Source organism: Bufo bufo, chromosome 3, assembly GCF_905171765.1.
Source record: "Bufo bufo chromosome 3, aBufBuf1.1, whole genome shotgun sequence".
NCBI classification, from domain to species: Eukaryota; Metazoa; Chordata; class Amphibia; order Anura; family Bufonidae; genus Bufo; species Bufo bufo.
The window spans coordinates 630,275,145-630,290,251 of NC_053391.1; the positions used below are offsets into that span (position 1 = coordinate 630,275,145).

General features: G+C 41.2%; 1 protein-coding gene across 1 annotated transcript in view; it reads right to left on the reverse strand.

Annotated features, from left to right (window-relative positions):
- Positions 1-1,639: 1,639 nt before the first annotated feature.
- B3GLCT (beta 3-glucosyltransferase) overlaps positions 1,640-15,107 on the reverse strand; it is a 587,625-nt gene continuing 574,157 nt past the window's right edge. Inside the window, exon 15 of the mRNA XM_040426156.1 lies at positions 1,640-2,105. Coding sequence (XP_040282090.1) covers positions 1,944-2,105 — 162 coding nt within the window. The 3' untranslated portion in view covers positions 1,640-1,943. The remainder of the gene's footprint in view (positions 2,106-15,107) is intronic.

Consider the following 15,107-nt stretch of genomic DNA (forward strand, 5'->3'; position numbering starts at 1 on the left):
TTAGCTTTGTCTGCCCAGGTTATCTTAGGTTTCTGATTTATTGCGTATCTGAGAATAGGCCACTCCAAGGTCCGAAATAATAACAGATAAACAAGATATGCACAGTGACCCATATAGATTTGATAAGCTGGCTACATTGTTCTAGGGGGTGAAGCTCTTTTAAAAGCTGGACCTTTTCAGTTAAGCAGCTGAAGTTCACCTACCCTTCATGTTGAAATGTTTTCCCGATCGAGACTCTGACTGCTTTCGTTGAAACAGACGTCCCAGATGATGTGTCGCTCTCAGATGATGTTAACTCAATTGGTGAAGTAAGCCTTCTATTCTTTGTATATACTTAACTTGCGAAAAGAAGGACATCATATATCTATATACTTATTGTAATATTTAATAAAATCCTATTATCAACATTCATTTGAAATGTAGTTGTCACCTTCATGTGAAGTTGCAGGTAAGAGTCTCTCTTTAAAGAGCATCCGTACCTGAATTCTTGCTCTTATCAGCAAAACAGGGGGTACAATATTCACTGTGAAAAACAAACTACCTTGCCCCAAAACAGAGTAGAGTAGGGGGAAGCCAGTACCAAACAGTGGAAAAGTAGCTCTAGAGAAAAGGCACATATCCTATGAGAACCACCTACCCTAGGCTGAGAACATAGGTTCCAAGGCACTGACCTCTAACTTGTGGCACTTTGGCTATTACTGGGAGATGCCGGTTAGAGATCACCGATCTAGAGGTAACAGATCGGCACTGTGGATATGCCATAAATATCCAGATGGGAATCCCCCTTTAAGTAGAAATAATGACCTTACTGAACGCATATGAGGGTGTAGTACCTAGACTGTAACAAAAAGCAGTATCAGGAGACGGTTAATTAGTGACTAGATTATTAAGAACATGTCTGTTTATGCAAATACACAGATTTATTCCTTTGCTACTAAGCCAGGCTTTTACCAGTCAGGTAGACACTACTGATTTAATTGAAACAATTAAGAGAAAATTATAATTTACAGATTTCCATTTTATAATCAGAACATCTTTCTCTATTGAGAAGTATAATGTATTAGTATGACCTACGAACCTGTGTGTTACATGGCTCACTATGTGCTGCATTCAAATACTGCAGACGACACAGTTTCTTCCACATTATCTTGTATAACTATGGCAGTGAACTGAAAGCATTTCAAGGGGATCCCCAGCACAAACTTTATTCAGATTTTTATTCATTTTCTTTGGACAAAATTTGACTTTCTTTGACATTTGACATTTTCTTTGGACAAAATTTGACTTTCTATCTAGACATCAATAAAATAGAGCTGCCGCACTTCAGATCCACTCCTGGTAACATCTGTCCTGAAATGCAGTGTTCAGGTATCTGATGGCCAATTGTTTGGAGGTGCATCTCAGACATCACCATGTTCTTTTCCACAGTTGACCACTGTGGTTGAAAGACAGAGCTCTTAAAATGGTGAGACCTGAGCTCCCCTGGAGAGGTTGTCCAGGATCAGAATAAAGATCGGGTCCATTGGTTTTCTGGTAGATTGGACCTCTTCACTTAAATGGGGAAGATATGCAATACCAGATACAGCCTATGGACAAGAGTGGCACTGTTTCAGGGACAAACATAGACCTTTTTTTTTTATATACCTAATACCAGATACACCACTTTATTAAATCTACACAAATATTAGCATCAGCCATCTTGAAATGTTGTACCTGGCAGTTATACAGGGTGACCGTTCCATGCCCAAAACAAACATTTTATAGATGGCTATTATGATCCACCACTCAAGCATGAAGCACAGACTGCCATCACTAGTTCCACGGGAACGAAAGGGGTTCATTGTCATAAATACTGCTCTATTCCACAAAATGGATGTCTGGAAAAATCTTGTGAACCTAAAAAACATTTGTACTTTTTTGTGCAGTGTAGGGTTGTTGTGATCTCATAGATCTTCCTTTGCATATTTTCTTTTTTGAGGTTTTTTACTTTTATCTTGTGCCAGCCAGGAGTTGTAGACTTTTATGGGGTCAATGTTCCAGTGCTTGTGGAATGATACAGGGACTTGGTGGGAAAGGTAATCTTTAGAATAGTCCGCTGGCCGTGCCTAAAAATTAAAATGCAAACAGATAAAAGTTAGATAATCTGCATATCCCAATCTGTCATTGTTATATTACCGTACTTTAAGCAAGTCATATAAAGTTTACTTTGCTTTCCTTACTGACTGCCCATGCAGGCCACTGGGTGTATACGTACATAGATACCAACATTTACACCCTGCCCCAGGCATGGCTAAACTACGATGTAATGACCACTTCTGGGTGACGTTTACAAGTCCCACCCATTTTAAGTTTGGGACAAGCCAAATTCCAGATGATCCTGGCTAATATTGGCTGTCGGTAAGCGAATGATGTGGTCTATTGCTCCAAATGACTATTCAAATGGACATGGTTGCAGAAAGTTTAGGCTGTCAAATTTTCCTCCATGAGTCACTATTGTATCACAGTTGACTTGTGACTTGAGCAACTAAAGCAAGGCCTCCATTTTTCTTTTACACCAGTTTCTATAAAAGTGCCAATACAGATGTAGCAAAGCAGATCCTGTGCATAGTCAACTGTAGCGTACTTTGGATAGCTCCTTTCCAAGACATAACTTAAAGCACTGGGGACTCAAATGTGAAATATGCAAAATGTGTAATATACCCCATCCCCAAACTACCATGTGCCATTTACAGGTGAAACTCGAAAAATTTGAATATCATGCAAAAGTCCATTTATTTCAGTAATGCAAATTAAAAGGAATTGCATTAATGCAGCTTAAAATTAGAATTTTGTGAAAAGGTTCAATATTCTAGGCTCAAAGTGTCACACTCTAGGCAGCTAATTAATCCATACCCCCTGACCAAAGTATGGATTTTGGTACCTCAAAATTGTGACTTTGGGGTTTCACAAGCTGTAAGCCAAAATCATCCAAATTATAGCAAAGGCTTGAAATATCTCGCTTTGCATGTAATGAGTCTCATATATTAGTTTCACCTTTTAAGTTGCATTACTGAAATAAATGAACTTTGCACGATATTCAAATTTTTCGAGTTTCACCTGTATAATATTGGTCTCCTTAAAGGGACACTGACAGGCCCAAAAAGCATATTTAGGTATATATATGACAGTACAGGTCTTATAAAGTGTATTAGAATCATCTAAGTATCCCCCCTGTCCACCTTATAAATACAGTAAAATGAAGTTTTATAACCTGCCGGAATCGTGTTCAATCTGCCCAAGGGGCGGCGTTTCATCTCAACTTGCGCCCCGCCAGCCTCGCCCCAACTGCCGTTTGAAGCGCCGCCCAGCTCATCAATATTCACTTTGCTGGGCGGCTACTCTGAAGCGCTGCTCTGAACTGTGCCCGGCGCATGCGCATAAAGGAGAACTGTGCCCGGCGCATGCGCATAAAGCAGAGGCTGCATCGGCCTCTGAGGTGCAGACTGTGCGCAGGCGCGATGTGATCCCGGCCAGTGAGGGTGCCGGGCGCATGCGCTGAAGATGAGCCGGAGGCCGATGCCCATAGGATTGTATTAGGCATGCGCCGGATCTTGCGTCGGGGACACTAGTAGCCGCCCAGCGAAGTGAATATTGATGAGCTGGGCGGCGCTTCAAACGGCAGTTGGGGCGAGGCTGGCTGGGCGCAAGTTGAGATGAAACGCCGCCCCTTGGGCAGAATGAAGACGATTCAAGCAGGTTATAAAACTTCATTTTACTGTATTTATAAGGTGGACAGGGGGGATACTTAGATGATTCCAATACACTTTATAAGACCTGTACTGTCATATATATACCTAAATATGCTTTTTGGGCCTGTCAGTGTCCCTTTAAGTACTTTTAGGGTCTCCTTAGGCCCTGTACCTGGGTACAACTGCAAACTCTACAACTCTTATGGCTACTTTCCAGATGCCTTTCTGTTAGATAGGTTCCCGACAACTAGATGATCATGAAGGGTAATGCAAAAACATTAGTGATCATGAAGAAAGAAAGCCACTCATATAGCTAACAGAAGGGATTATACACAAGCATGTATCTTTCTCTAAAAAAATGAATTTACAGGCCTTTAATGTCTTGATACCGTAGGCAACCATGTTCTGTTTTCCACAACTATATCTGTCATTATGGATTCAACATCATGCATTCTTCATTTACTTAGTAATCATAATATATGAAACAGTCAATCTCCACAGCAGGACCACAATATCAATGGCTAAATTAACTTGGCTCAATTGTGATAACAGCCGCCAAAACTGCATTTATTATCGTCACGGTCCGCCCGTGACAGGGACTAGAAGATCGAGGAGACTGGCTGCACGTGATTGATGGTCTCTTTAGTTTTACTTTCCGTGTTGTTGCTGATGACCACACCTCTGGTCTCAGGTGTAGCTTAAGTGGTCATTCCTCCTCCTCTATTTAGTCTGGTCTCACCCAGCATGCTATGCGGTCGATAGTTCCTTTTGGACGTTGAAAGTGCTGGTGTTGGTTCTCCTCTGAGTTCCTGCTCGTCTGCATACTTCGGAGTTGTGTCTTTCCTTTATTTCTTGGCAGCCAAGGCTTCAGTAGCGTCCTGGATGCCATGGTAACCGATCGGAGCCCCGCAATTTCACTGCTGGGGCTCCGATTGGTAGCTGCCACTGTACTATAATACTGGGGTGATGGCGCAGTGCGCCACCCATGAAGACAATTAATCTGTTAATACAAATGTAGGATGCGGGTGCCGGCGGAATCACATACACGGCACACGCCCTCTATGACAATGTGCTGCGATCCCCGTCAATTAACCCCTTAGGTACGGCACCTGAGGAGTTAATTGCCGCGTTTCAGAGGATAGCAGCGCCCTGTCACAGAGGGCGGGTGCAGGGTATGTAATTCTGCCAGCAGCCGCATCCTACATTTGTATTACCAGGTTAATTGTCTTCATATTGGTGGCGCAGTGGCCACAGCCCCTCTCTTCTCATTGGTGGCGGCAGCAGCAGCAGTGACACAGTGGGGAGGGAGGGACTCTCTCCTTCTCCGCTGTGCTGCTGAGAACATGGCAAGCGCTGAGAGCAGCGCGTGCCATGTTCTTTAACAGATACTAGGCTGTGCAGCCTAGTATCGGAGAATAGTAAAACCCGATATCAAATCGATCCGGGTCTAAAAGTATTGATTGGGTATTGATAGTTCGATAACCAGTGCAACCCTAGTACTTACCACCACATACTAGGAACACCCACAAGACTTGTCATTTTGGAGATGCCCTGACCCATTGGCTTGTCATCACAATTTGGCCCTTGTCAAAGTTACCTCCATACTTACACTTGCCTATTGTTTTCTTGCTGCCTAATGTATCTCACCACTTGTCAGGTGCTATTGTTACCAGGTAATCAATACTATTCACTTCACCAATCAGTGCCTTTAATTTATTGGCTGATCAGTATGCTATATGTAGTGTGCCCATTGGCAGCAGCTGCAGGAAGCCAGAACTGTAGAAATTTAATTGTGTCTATGTCTATTCAGTGGACTTTGTGCTCCCAGCTTAAATTACAATTTCAGACATGGACCACTCCTGTGTTACTGTCCCATGTCCAGAATACAGGTTTTAATAAATTGTTCCATGTGTTCTGCATATGGTTTTGAGGCAACATCAGGAAGGTCAATTACTACTAATAATAATAAAATGTATTTATATAGCTCCACCATATTCCGCAGCGCTTCACAAGTTCATAGGGTTTATATACAAAACAAAAATAACTGGATAATATGCAACTGAAACACTAGGAGTCAGGGCTCTTCTCGCAAGAGCTTACAATCTATGAGGAATTGGGGGTGACACATAAGGTAGTTGATTGTGATAAGTAGGATTTGAGCCATTATTGAACAGACAGGAGTAGTGCCGGCCAATCTGCTTCGGAACTACTAGAGGATAGAGTTTAGGCCAGAGGAGTTGGTGGGGGAAGGTTTAGTCTGGGAAAAATCATTTTAGGTAGCTTGATAAGCCTGCCTGAAAAGATGTGTTTTTAAGGCACGTTTGAAGGTGGAGAAGTTGTGGATTGACCTAGTATTCTGGGGCAGAGTATTCCAGAGAGTGGGTGCAGCTCGAGAAAAGCCTTGAACACGGAAGTGAGAGGTACGAATTATGGAGGTTATTAATCTTAGGTCGCTAACAGAACAGAGAGCAAGAGTATGGTGGTAGATGGAGATGAGGAGATATACGGAGGTGCGGCGTTGTGCAGAGCTTAGTGGGTGAGAGTGAGAAGTTTGAACTGTATTCTGTGGTGAATGTGTAGTGTCCCACTACGTAAGGGTGGGCACTACACAAGGGTCAATTGGGCCACGTTGTTCTCCACCTCCTGTGGAACATGGTCATTGTATTTTATATGGCATTTTAATGTATATTGTCATGTTATTTATTTTTATCTCCTGTGTACCAGGCCTGTAGGGGTGTAGTTCCTCCTCCTAGACAGTAGAGGGAGATAGGGAACCCCCTAGTATAAATAGCCAGGTCCAGTGAAGTGTACATAAGCCAAGAGTCACCTTAGCCAGAGAGTAGCTGAGGAGCAGCTTCTGGCATGCAGCTAGATAGCCCAGGCTTCTAGCGTGCCACCAGGAGAACAGCCTGCCTCCTGAGAAACAAAGTTCCCACAAGAGTACAGTGCAGAGCCAAGTTTGTTTCCAGCCAAACAGAGAGCTAAAGGGCAGAAGGATATATTCAAAGCAAGGAGTCATATACGAGAGGAAGTTTTCCCTAACCAAGGAGCAATAGGGCATACGGGCCTTGGAATAAAGACAGACAGGATTCTGAGGAAAAGTGCAGCCTGATCTGTAAGTGTTTAACCCTCTGAGTATCTTGCAAGAACATTGTGCCTGCCATTTGATGTAAAGCCTGCCTGTCACCATCTTATACATGTGGAACTGACCAAAGACTTTAAATAGTTAACCTGTTCAGTAAAAAGAAGGTTTGGTTCACTGCAACGTGTGTTCCTCACTTATTACTGCAAGAAATCGGTGTGCCACCATTACCGGCACTGGCGTCACGAACTTTAAGGGGTCTTGCCACAGGCACACTAAACCTACAACACCTAGGGCACCTCACCTACCATCTGGCCTGGTCCCTATACACAGAGAGTGCCCCAGAGGATCCATGTGCCAACCTCTCCATCACTGCTGTACGCCTGCCCAGGGTATATAAAAACTGTGAGTACCAAGAGCAACCCTCGTTCTGCCTATTAACCGTGACCTCACACTCGCTCACCCTGCAGGGCTGCGTACTGCAAATGGGCAACCAGTGAATTGACTGGCACAGACTAGTAGCATCAGTGTAGCGGTTGGATGGATAGATGAGCCTGGCTGCAGCATTTAGAACAGACTGAAGGGGGGAGCATATAAGTGATTGAATATGGGGAACAAAGGAAAGATTAGAGTCAAATGTGGCCCCAAGAGAGCGGGTATGTTGCACAGGAGTTATGATAGTGCTGCAGACTGAAATTGAAATATCAAGTTTAGGTGAGTTAGCAGATGGGGGAAAGACAAAAAGTTCAGTTTTTGAGAGGTTCAGTTTTAGATACAGAGAGGACATGATGTTAGATACAGCTGCCAGACAATTACTGGTGATTCGGAGTAAAACAGGGGTGATGTCAGGGGATGAAGTGTATAGTTGGGTGTCGTCAGCATAGAGATGGTATCGAAAGCCAAATCTACTAATAGTCTGTCCGATGGGGGCTGTATAGAGGGAGAAGAGTAGAGGACCTAGTACTGAGCCCTGAGAAACTCCAACATCAAGAGGAAGAGGAGAAGAAGAGCCCGCAAATGATACACTAAAGAAGCGGCCAGAGAGATAGGAAGAGAACCAAGAGAGGGCAGTGTCCTTAAGGCCAATTGAGTGGAGCATGGTGAGGAGGAGTTTATGGACTACGGTATCGAACGCTGCAGAGAGATCCAACAGAATCAGTAGCGAATAGTCACCATTTCTTTTTGCTGTTAGGAGATCGTTAGACACTTTAGTAAGGGGAGGTCCTGTAGAGTGAAGAGGGCGGAAGGCAGATTGTAATGGGTCAAGAAGAGCGTTTGCAGAGAGATAGCTTATTAAGCGAGAGTAGACAAGACATTCAAGGAGTTTAGAGATGAAGGGGAGGTTAGAAACAGGTCGGTAGTTTGCAGCACAGGTCGGGTCAAGAGATGGTTTCTTTAGTAGTGGGGTTATAATAGAGTGTTTGAAAGAGGAGGGAAAGATACCAGAAGAGAGAGAGAGGTTGAAAATTGTAGTTAGGTGAGTGATGACAGCCGGGGAGAGGGACTGGAGGAGGTGTGATGGAATAGGATCACTGCTACAGGTTGTGGGTCAAGAAGAAGAGAGAAGCCTGGAGACTTCTTCCTCTGTTATATGGTCAAAAAAGGAGAGAGAGCATGTGGAGGAGTTGGAGGGAGGAGGATTGAAATTATTTGGGGACTGGGAGATTATTTCCTGCCGGATACTGCCAATTTCCTCTAATGGAAATGCTGCCTACGCACCACTTCAATCGGTATTCTGTCCATCATATAGCAATGTATTTTTATTAATGAGGTTATCTTGTGCAAAACAGCATTCAAAATAGAAAAAAGTTATAAAAACCATACATCGATATTGTCAGGTCCATGTTCATATTCGAAGACACCTGCGCTATTATGCATTAAATCAGTTTCTATATCTTGTGCACTCGGATGGTGTCTTTCTCAAGAGCAAAATTCGCCAGTGTCAGCATGCTGCACCGTCATGCGATGCTTCGAGGAACATGCTCCGTTTGTCAAGCATATGATGCCATCACATTACCACACTTTTAAATCGTATATGACATGATCGTATACAAAACATTAAAGTTACACATCCCAATGACTACTTTCGTCGCTGAATCAAAAAGATCGATTTATGTTCATTCACATGTAATTTAATGGCTCCATGTCTGTCCCACATATCCCATACAACAAGGTCGTTTCAAAAATGGAATAGAATTCATATCACAAGTGCAAAGATGAATCTTTTTACCACTCAAAGGATGACGAACTATATCCCCTTTAATAATTGAATTAGTAAAATACCCAATTACCGCCTCATAATATACCTATTATAGGTGCTAAAAAAAAAAATATATATATATTTATTAGTTTTATTTTTATCCCTATTTTTTCCACTCCCTTATATAATTTTCTTTATCATATACCTAGGATAACCTATCTTAAGGAACTTATTACACACATTCTTTTTTTTCTTCCAAATATTTCACTTGATAGTCTCTCTATCTTAGCGAGCTATCTCCCCGGTAAACTCATAAATATGTGAGAAGAAAGGTAGCTAGAAAAACAAAAAGCATTATTCCAATCTGTACTTTCACATATAGGGTAGTTTCAAATCTACTTACAGGTAATCTTACATCCAAAAAGGATATTGTACTTTTCGCCCATTCTGGATTAATCGTGACACTGATTCAAATAATAAACAAATCTATTTAATTCCTCTTCTGTGCCCTTTCATGTCAAAAATATATTGTCCAAGAATCTGAGCCATTTAAACACAAGGCTCATAAAGGCTCATAATTTTAAATCAAGTCCATAAAGGTATTGGCAAAACGTGGAGCTGCAGAGCATCCCTTCATTGTCCCCTGCAGCTACTAGTAAAAACTTTCCCAAAAATCAAAGTAATTCTTATTCAAAATAAACCAAATCCATCATCACCAAAACCTTATGCCTCGTTTAGACTGATCAACTGTTGGGCACATTATCAGGAGTGAACATTCCTAGAAAACATATTAAAATAATACAGACCGGCACTCAGACATAGGGGATCACGTGAGAGACTCAGAAGATGTGTAATAAAATGCAATTTAATAACTAAATACAAAATAAAATCCAATAAAATACAACATGAAAGTGGGATCTTAGGTACGCAGTCCTATATATAAAATCCACAATAGATAGTTATAGCTGGAAAGTCTGCAGGTTGTTATAGCTGTTAGATAAATATGCCAAGGTTAGCATGCAGATGTGGAAAAAAACGGTCCTGTTATAATGGTAGCTTCAGTTCCTGTTTCATAAAGTTTGTGGCAATATATAACAATGTATAGCTCTTTAGTACTCACTGTTCGGTAGTGCGCGTACTTGTGGCGTCCCACGTGTAGAAGCGCATATTTATCTAACAGCTATAACAACCTACAGACTTTCCAGCTATAACTATCTATTGTGGATTTTATATTTAGGACTGCATACTTAAGATCTCACTTTCATGTTGTATTTTATTGGATTTTATTTTGTATTTAGTTATTAAATTGCATTTTATTACACATCCTCTGAGTCTCTCACGTGATCCCCTATGTCTGAGTGCCGGTCTGTATTATTTTAATACTTTTACTATTTTGAAAGGGTGATTCATATCAGACACAGGCACCTGGCCGTGATTATAGGGAGTGAGCCGTCTTACTACCAAACCAGATCTTTGATTCTTAGAAAACGCCTGTATCAAAAAATCTGCCCATGTAAAGGCGCTGCAGATCACCCAATGAATGAGCAAAACACTCATTTAGACTTTGTGGGATTGATCTTACTATCGGTTGCATGAATGAATCTAAGTAAGCAGCTAATGGCTGCAACAGTGTACCTAACCCGAAGACTATAGGCCTCCTCAATGGGTTCACAGGTTCCTTATGCATTTTTGGCAATAGATACAGCAAGGGTATCGTAGGCGTTTCACAACTTAATGCCCTCATCACATTATCATTCATTTTACCAATATCAACCACTTCTTTTAGAAAGTCATCCATTTCTTTTGTTAACCCTTTCGCTACCAGAACCATGTACAGCGCTGGAGCTCTGGGTAAACATGGAGCCCGCTCACACGTGCAGCGCTCCATGGCCGGCAGGTCTCTGCTGTTACAAACAGCAGAGACCCGCGACTAATGACCACGACCGGTATTGATGCCGATCGCGTTCATTAAAGCCTTTAGATGCCGCTTCCGGGTTCTTACCCGCATTCCCCTGTGGCAATGGGGATGCTGGCAATTGACTTTAATACACTGGATCTCTCTGAAGAGACCCAGCATATTAGAGCTCCAATTCTTATGTTGGCCAGCAAGTCAACATAAGAAATGAGCGATTCACATATTACCATGCTCCTGTATGGAGTGTAGTAAAAAAAATATTGTGTTGTAGGCGCCTACACTGGCTACAAAAAAAAAAAAAAAAGTATTTCTTAGAATAAAAAGATAAATATGTAAATAACAAAAAAAATTAAAACATCATAGGCTTCACCGTGTCTGAAAATGCCCGTACTATCAAAATATAAAAATATTTTTCCAATACGGCGAATGGTATAACGGAAAAAAGTATCAAAATGGACGATTTGTCATCTTTTCATTGCTTGTCTTACCCAAAAAAAAATGGAATAAAATGTGATCAAAAAGTCACACACTCCAAAATGGTATCAATAAAAACTACAGATCGTCCTGCAAAAAAAATAAGCCCCCACTCAACTCAGTTGACATAACTATAAAAAAAAGTTATGGAGGTCAGAATATGTGAATGTAAAAAAAAAATAAAAATTTTTTTTTCCAAGTTTTAATTTATTTTTACAGTATTTAGACATAAAAAACCTCACCTGAATTTCACAGGTCAGTTTTTCCGCAAAGGGAATGCTGTAGGGACAAAACCTGTAAAACGGTGGAGAATTGAATTATTTTTTCCCAATTCCACCCTATTTGGAATTTTTTCCCACTTCCCACTACATAGAAAGTGTAACTTCTTCTGCAAAATAAGCCATTATATGGATATGTGAATGGAAAAATAAAAAAGTTATGGCTCCAAAAAGGGAAGAAAAATAAAAACGGAAAAATGAAAAAACCTCCGGTATCCAAAGGGTTACTCAAATGAGTTGGATGACCAGGTAAGTTCCTGTACACATTTTCATCAACATATTTCTCATGATCCATTAAAACAATGGCCCCCTTCCTTGTCAGCTTTTTTTTTTTTTTAAAACAAGGAAGGGGTCACTTGCCAAAGATTTTACCGCTTTCCTCTCCTCATAGTTCAAACTACTCTTTTTCCGGACGGTATTATTATGCCACATGACTGATTCTTCATCTCAGGATCAAATAGCGATTTTTTTCTTCAATTGTCCTGGAACCTAAAAATGGAGTTTCTTAGATTTTCATCATAACAGGACATTTTTAATTTAATCTGCCTGCAGAACTTATCAAAGTCATCTATATGGTATCTGTTGTTTTGAGCTGTAATCAAGTTTTGATGGTTTTAATGATATTATTCATGTTCCGTGTCATTGTTTTAACATGAATTCAAAGATTTGAGAATAAATAGGCTTACATAGGCTATGTGATAAAATATGTAAGACAGACAAATCACATACAGAATAATAAAGTTAAATAATAAACAATCACCTGGCCTTGCAACACAATGGGGGAGCTTCCATTGCCACGCTACCCTTGTAGCACATGGCTGATGCCTCATGGTAATACCAGACAGAGATAATGACCTACGGAGTTCAGTTCTTTTTCTTTGGGCACAAAGGTTTATATCTCTCAGCCTCTGGTCCTATAGATGTCCAGTGTGGAGTATGCATATCTCATAAGTTAACTACTCTAGAATGTGGTCTTGCGTCATCTGACACGGAACAATATATTTGTATATGTTACCTATCTCACTATATTATAAGGAATATAGAAGGTGATATAATAATTTAAGGGGAAGAACCAATCAGCGTAATATGGTGACAAGCTGATGTGAGGTTTTGTATCCGATCATGCAATATATCATTTTAAAGCGTGGAACCATGATGACATCACACTGTATGCTTGACAAAGGGGGCATGTCCCTTGAAATGTCTTATTGGGGTGCAGTATGCTGACCTGACGCTTGTGAATTTCGTACAAAAAAAAAAGCTGTACAAGCGCACCAGACATGGAAACTTTTTTTCTCCTCTATATTCTAATTATAACTCTTTAAAGGGGTTGTATAAGATAATTAAATAGCCATATACTCACCCCTTTCTCCAACCCCGCTCTCTCAGGCACTGGTTCGGTTCTCCTGTCACAGCTTGTATACAAACAGTAGTGGTGATGTGCCAGTATAGGACATGCAACTGTTGCAGCCAATTACTGTCCTCAGCAGTCTAATGCTGAAGACAGTGATTGGCTGCAGCAGTCATCAGCGGTGATTGGCTGTGCAAATCATCAGCACTGTGCTGTGCATGGTAATGTCCAGCTGAATGAAATGTTACCATCTCAGAAAATCCTTATCCTCAGCATTAGACCATTTTACTGACGCATGCAATATAACATATAGGGTTTCATGTACAGTACAGACCAAAAGTTTGGACACACCTTCTCATTCAAAGAGTTTTCTTTATTTTCATGACTATGAAGGCATCAAAACTATGAATTAACACATGTGGCATTATATACATAACAAACAAATGTGAAACAACTGAAAATATGTCATATTCTAGGTTCTTCAAAGTAGCCACCTTTTGCTTTGATTACTGCTTTGCACACTCTTGGCATTCTCTTGATGAGCTTCAAGAGGTAGTCCCCTGAAATGGTCTTCCAACAGTCTTGAAGGAGTTCCCAGAGATGCTTAGCACTTGTTGGCCCTTTTGCCTTCACTCTGCGGTCCAGCTCACCCCAAGCCATCTCGATTGGGTTCAGGTCCGGCGACTGTGGAAGCCAGGTCATCTGGCGCAGCACCCCATCACTCTGGTGAAAACCATTTCAGGGGTCTACCTCTTGAAGCTCATCAAGAGAATGCCAAGAGTGTGCAAAGCAGTAATCAAAGCAAAAGGTGGCTACTTTGAAGAACCTAGAATATGACATATTTTCAGTTGTTTCACACTTGTTTGTTATGTATATGATTCCACATGTGTTAATTAATAGTTTTGATGCCTTCAGTGTGAATCTACAATTTTCATAGTCATGAAAATAAAGAAAACTCTTTGAATGAGAAGGTGTGTCCAAACTTTTGGTCTGTACTGTATATGGTTTTTGTGATTATTAATATTCACTGGTTTAATATTTGGGATTCTAATGTCTTCTAATTGAAAAATAGCACACTTAGTAATGACACTACAACAAGGCAAGTATAATGGCCCACTGCAGTTATGTGACATGTCATCAGAATGGTTTGTGCACAAAAAAGAGAGGCAGGAACCAAGGAGACAGGTGGCTCAGGACAGGTGATAATTGGTAAGGTCAATATATTACAAAGTTCTACATGTATAGTACAATTGCAGCATTCAGATTATACATCCAGTTATAGCACAACAGTTGTGTTTTTGACGATATTTGAACGGCATCTGTCAGCAGATTTGTATCTATGACACTGGCTGACCTGTTGCATGTGCGCTTGGCAGCTGAAGACATCTGTGTTGGTCTCATGTTCATATGTGCCCGCATTGCTGAGATTTTTTTTTTTAATATATGAAAATGAGCCTCTAAGAGCAACAGGGCATGGTTGCTACACCTAGAGGCTCTGCTCTCTCTGCAACTGCAGCACCCTCTGCACTTTGGGCCAGACAGAGTAAATGTGATAACGCCTGACTTCTTACGTCTATCAAAATGAACAAGGTGCAGCAGTTGCAGAGAGAGCAGAGCCTCTAGGTGTAGCAACCATGCCCTGTTGCTCTTAGAGGCTCATTTTCATATATTAAAAAAAAAAATCTCAGCAATGCGGGCACATATGAACATGAGACCAACACAGATATGTGCCCGCATTGCTGAGATATTTTTTTTTAATATATGAAAATGAGCCTCTAAGAGCAACAGGGCATGGTTGCTACACCTAGAGGCTCTGCTCTCTCTGCAACTGCTGCACCTTGTTCATTTTGATAGACGTAAGAAGTCAGGCGTTATCACATTTACTCTGTCTGGCCCAAAGTGCAGAGGGTGCTGCAGTTGCAGAGAGAGCAGAGCCTCTAGGTGTAATGGCAACACCCCCGTTGCTCCTAGAGGCTCATTTGTATATATTAAAACATCATTTTTCTCAGCAATGCGGGCACATATGAACATGAGACCAACATAGATGTGTTCAGCGTCCAAGCACACATGTAACAGGTC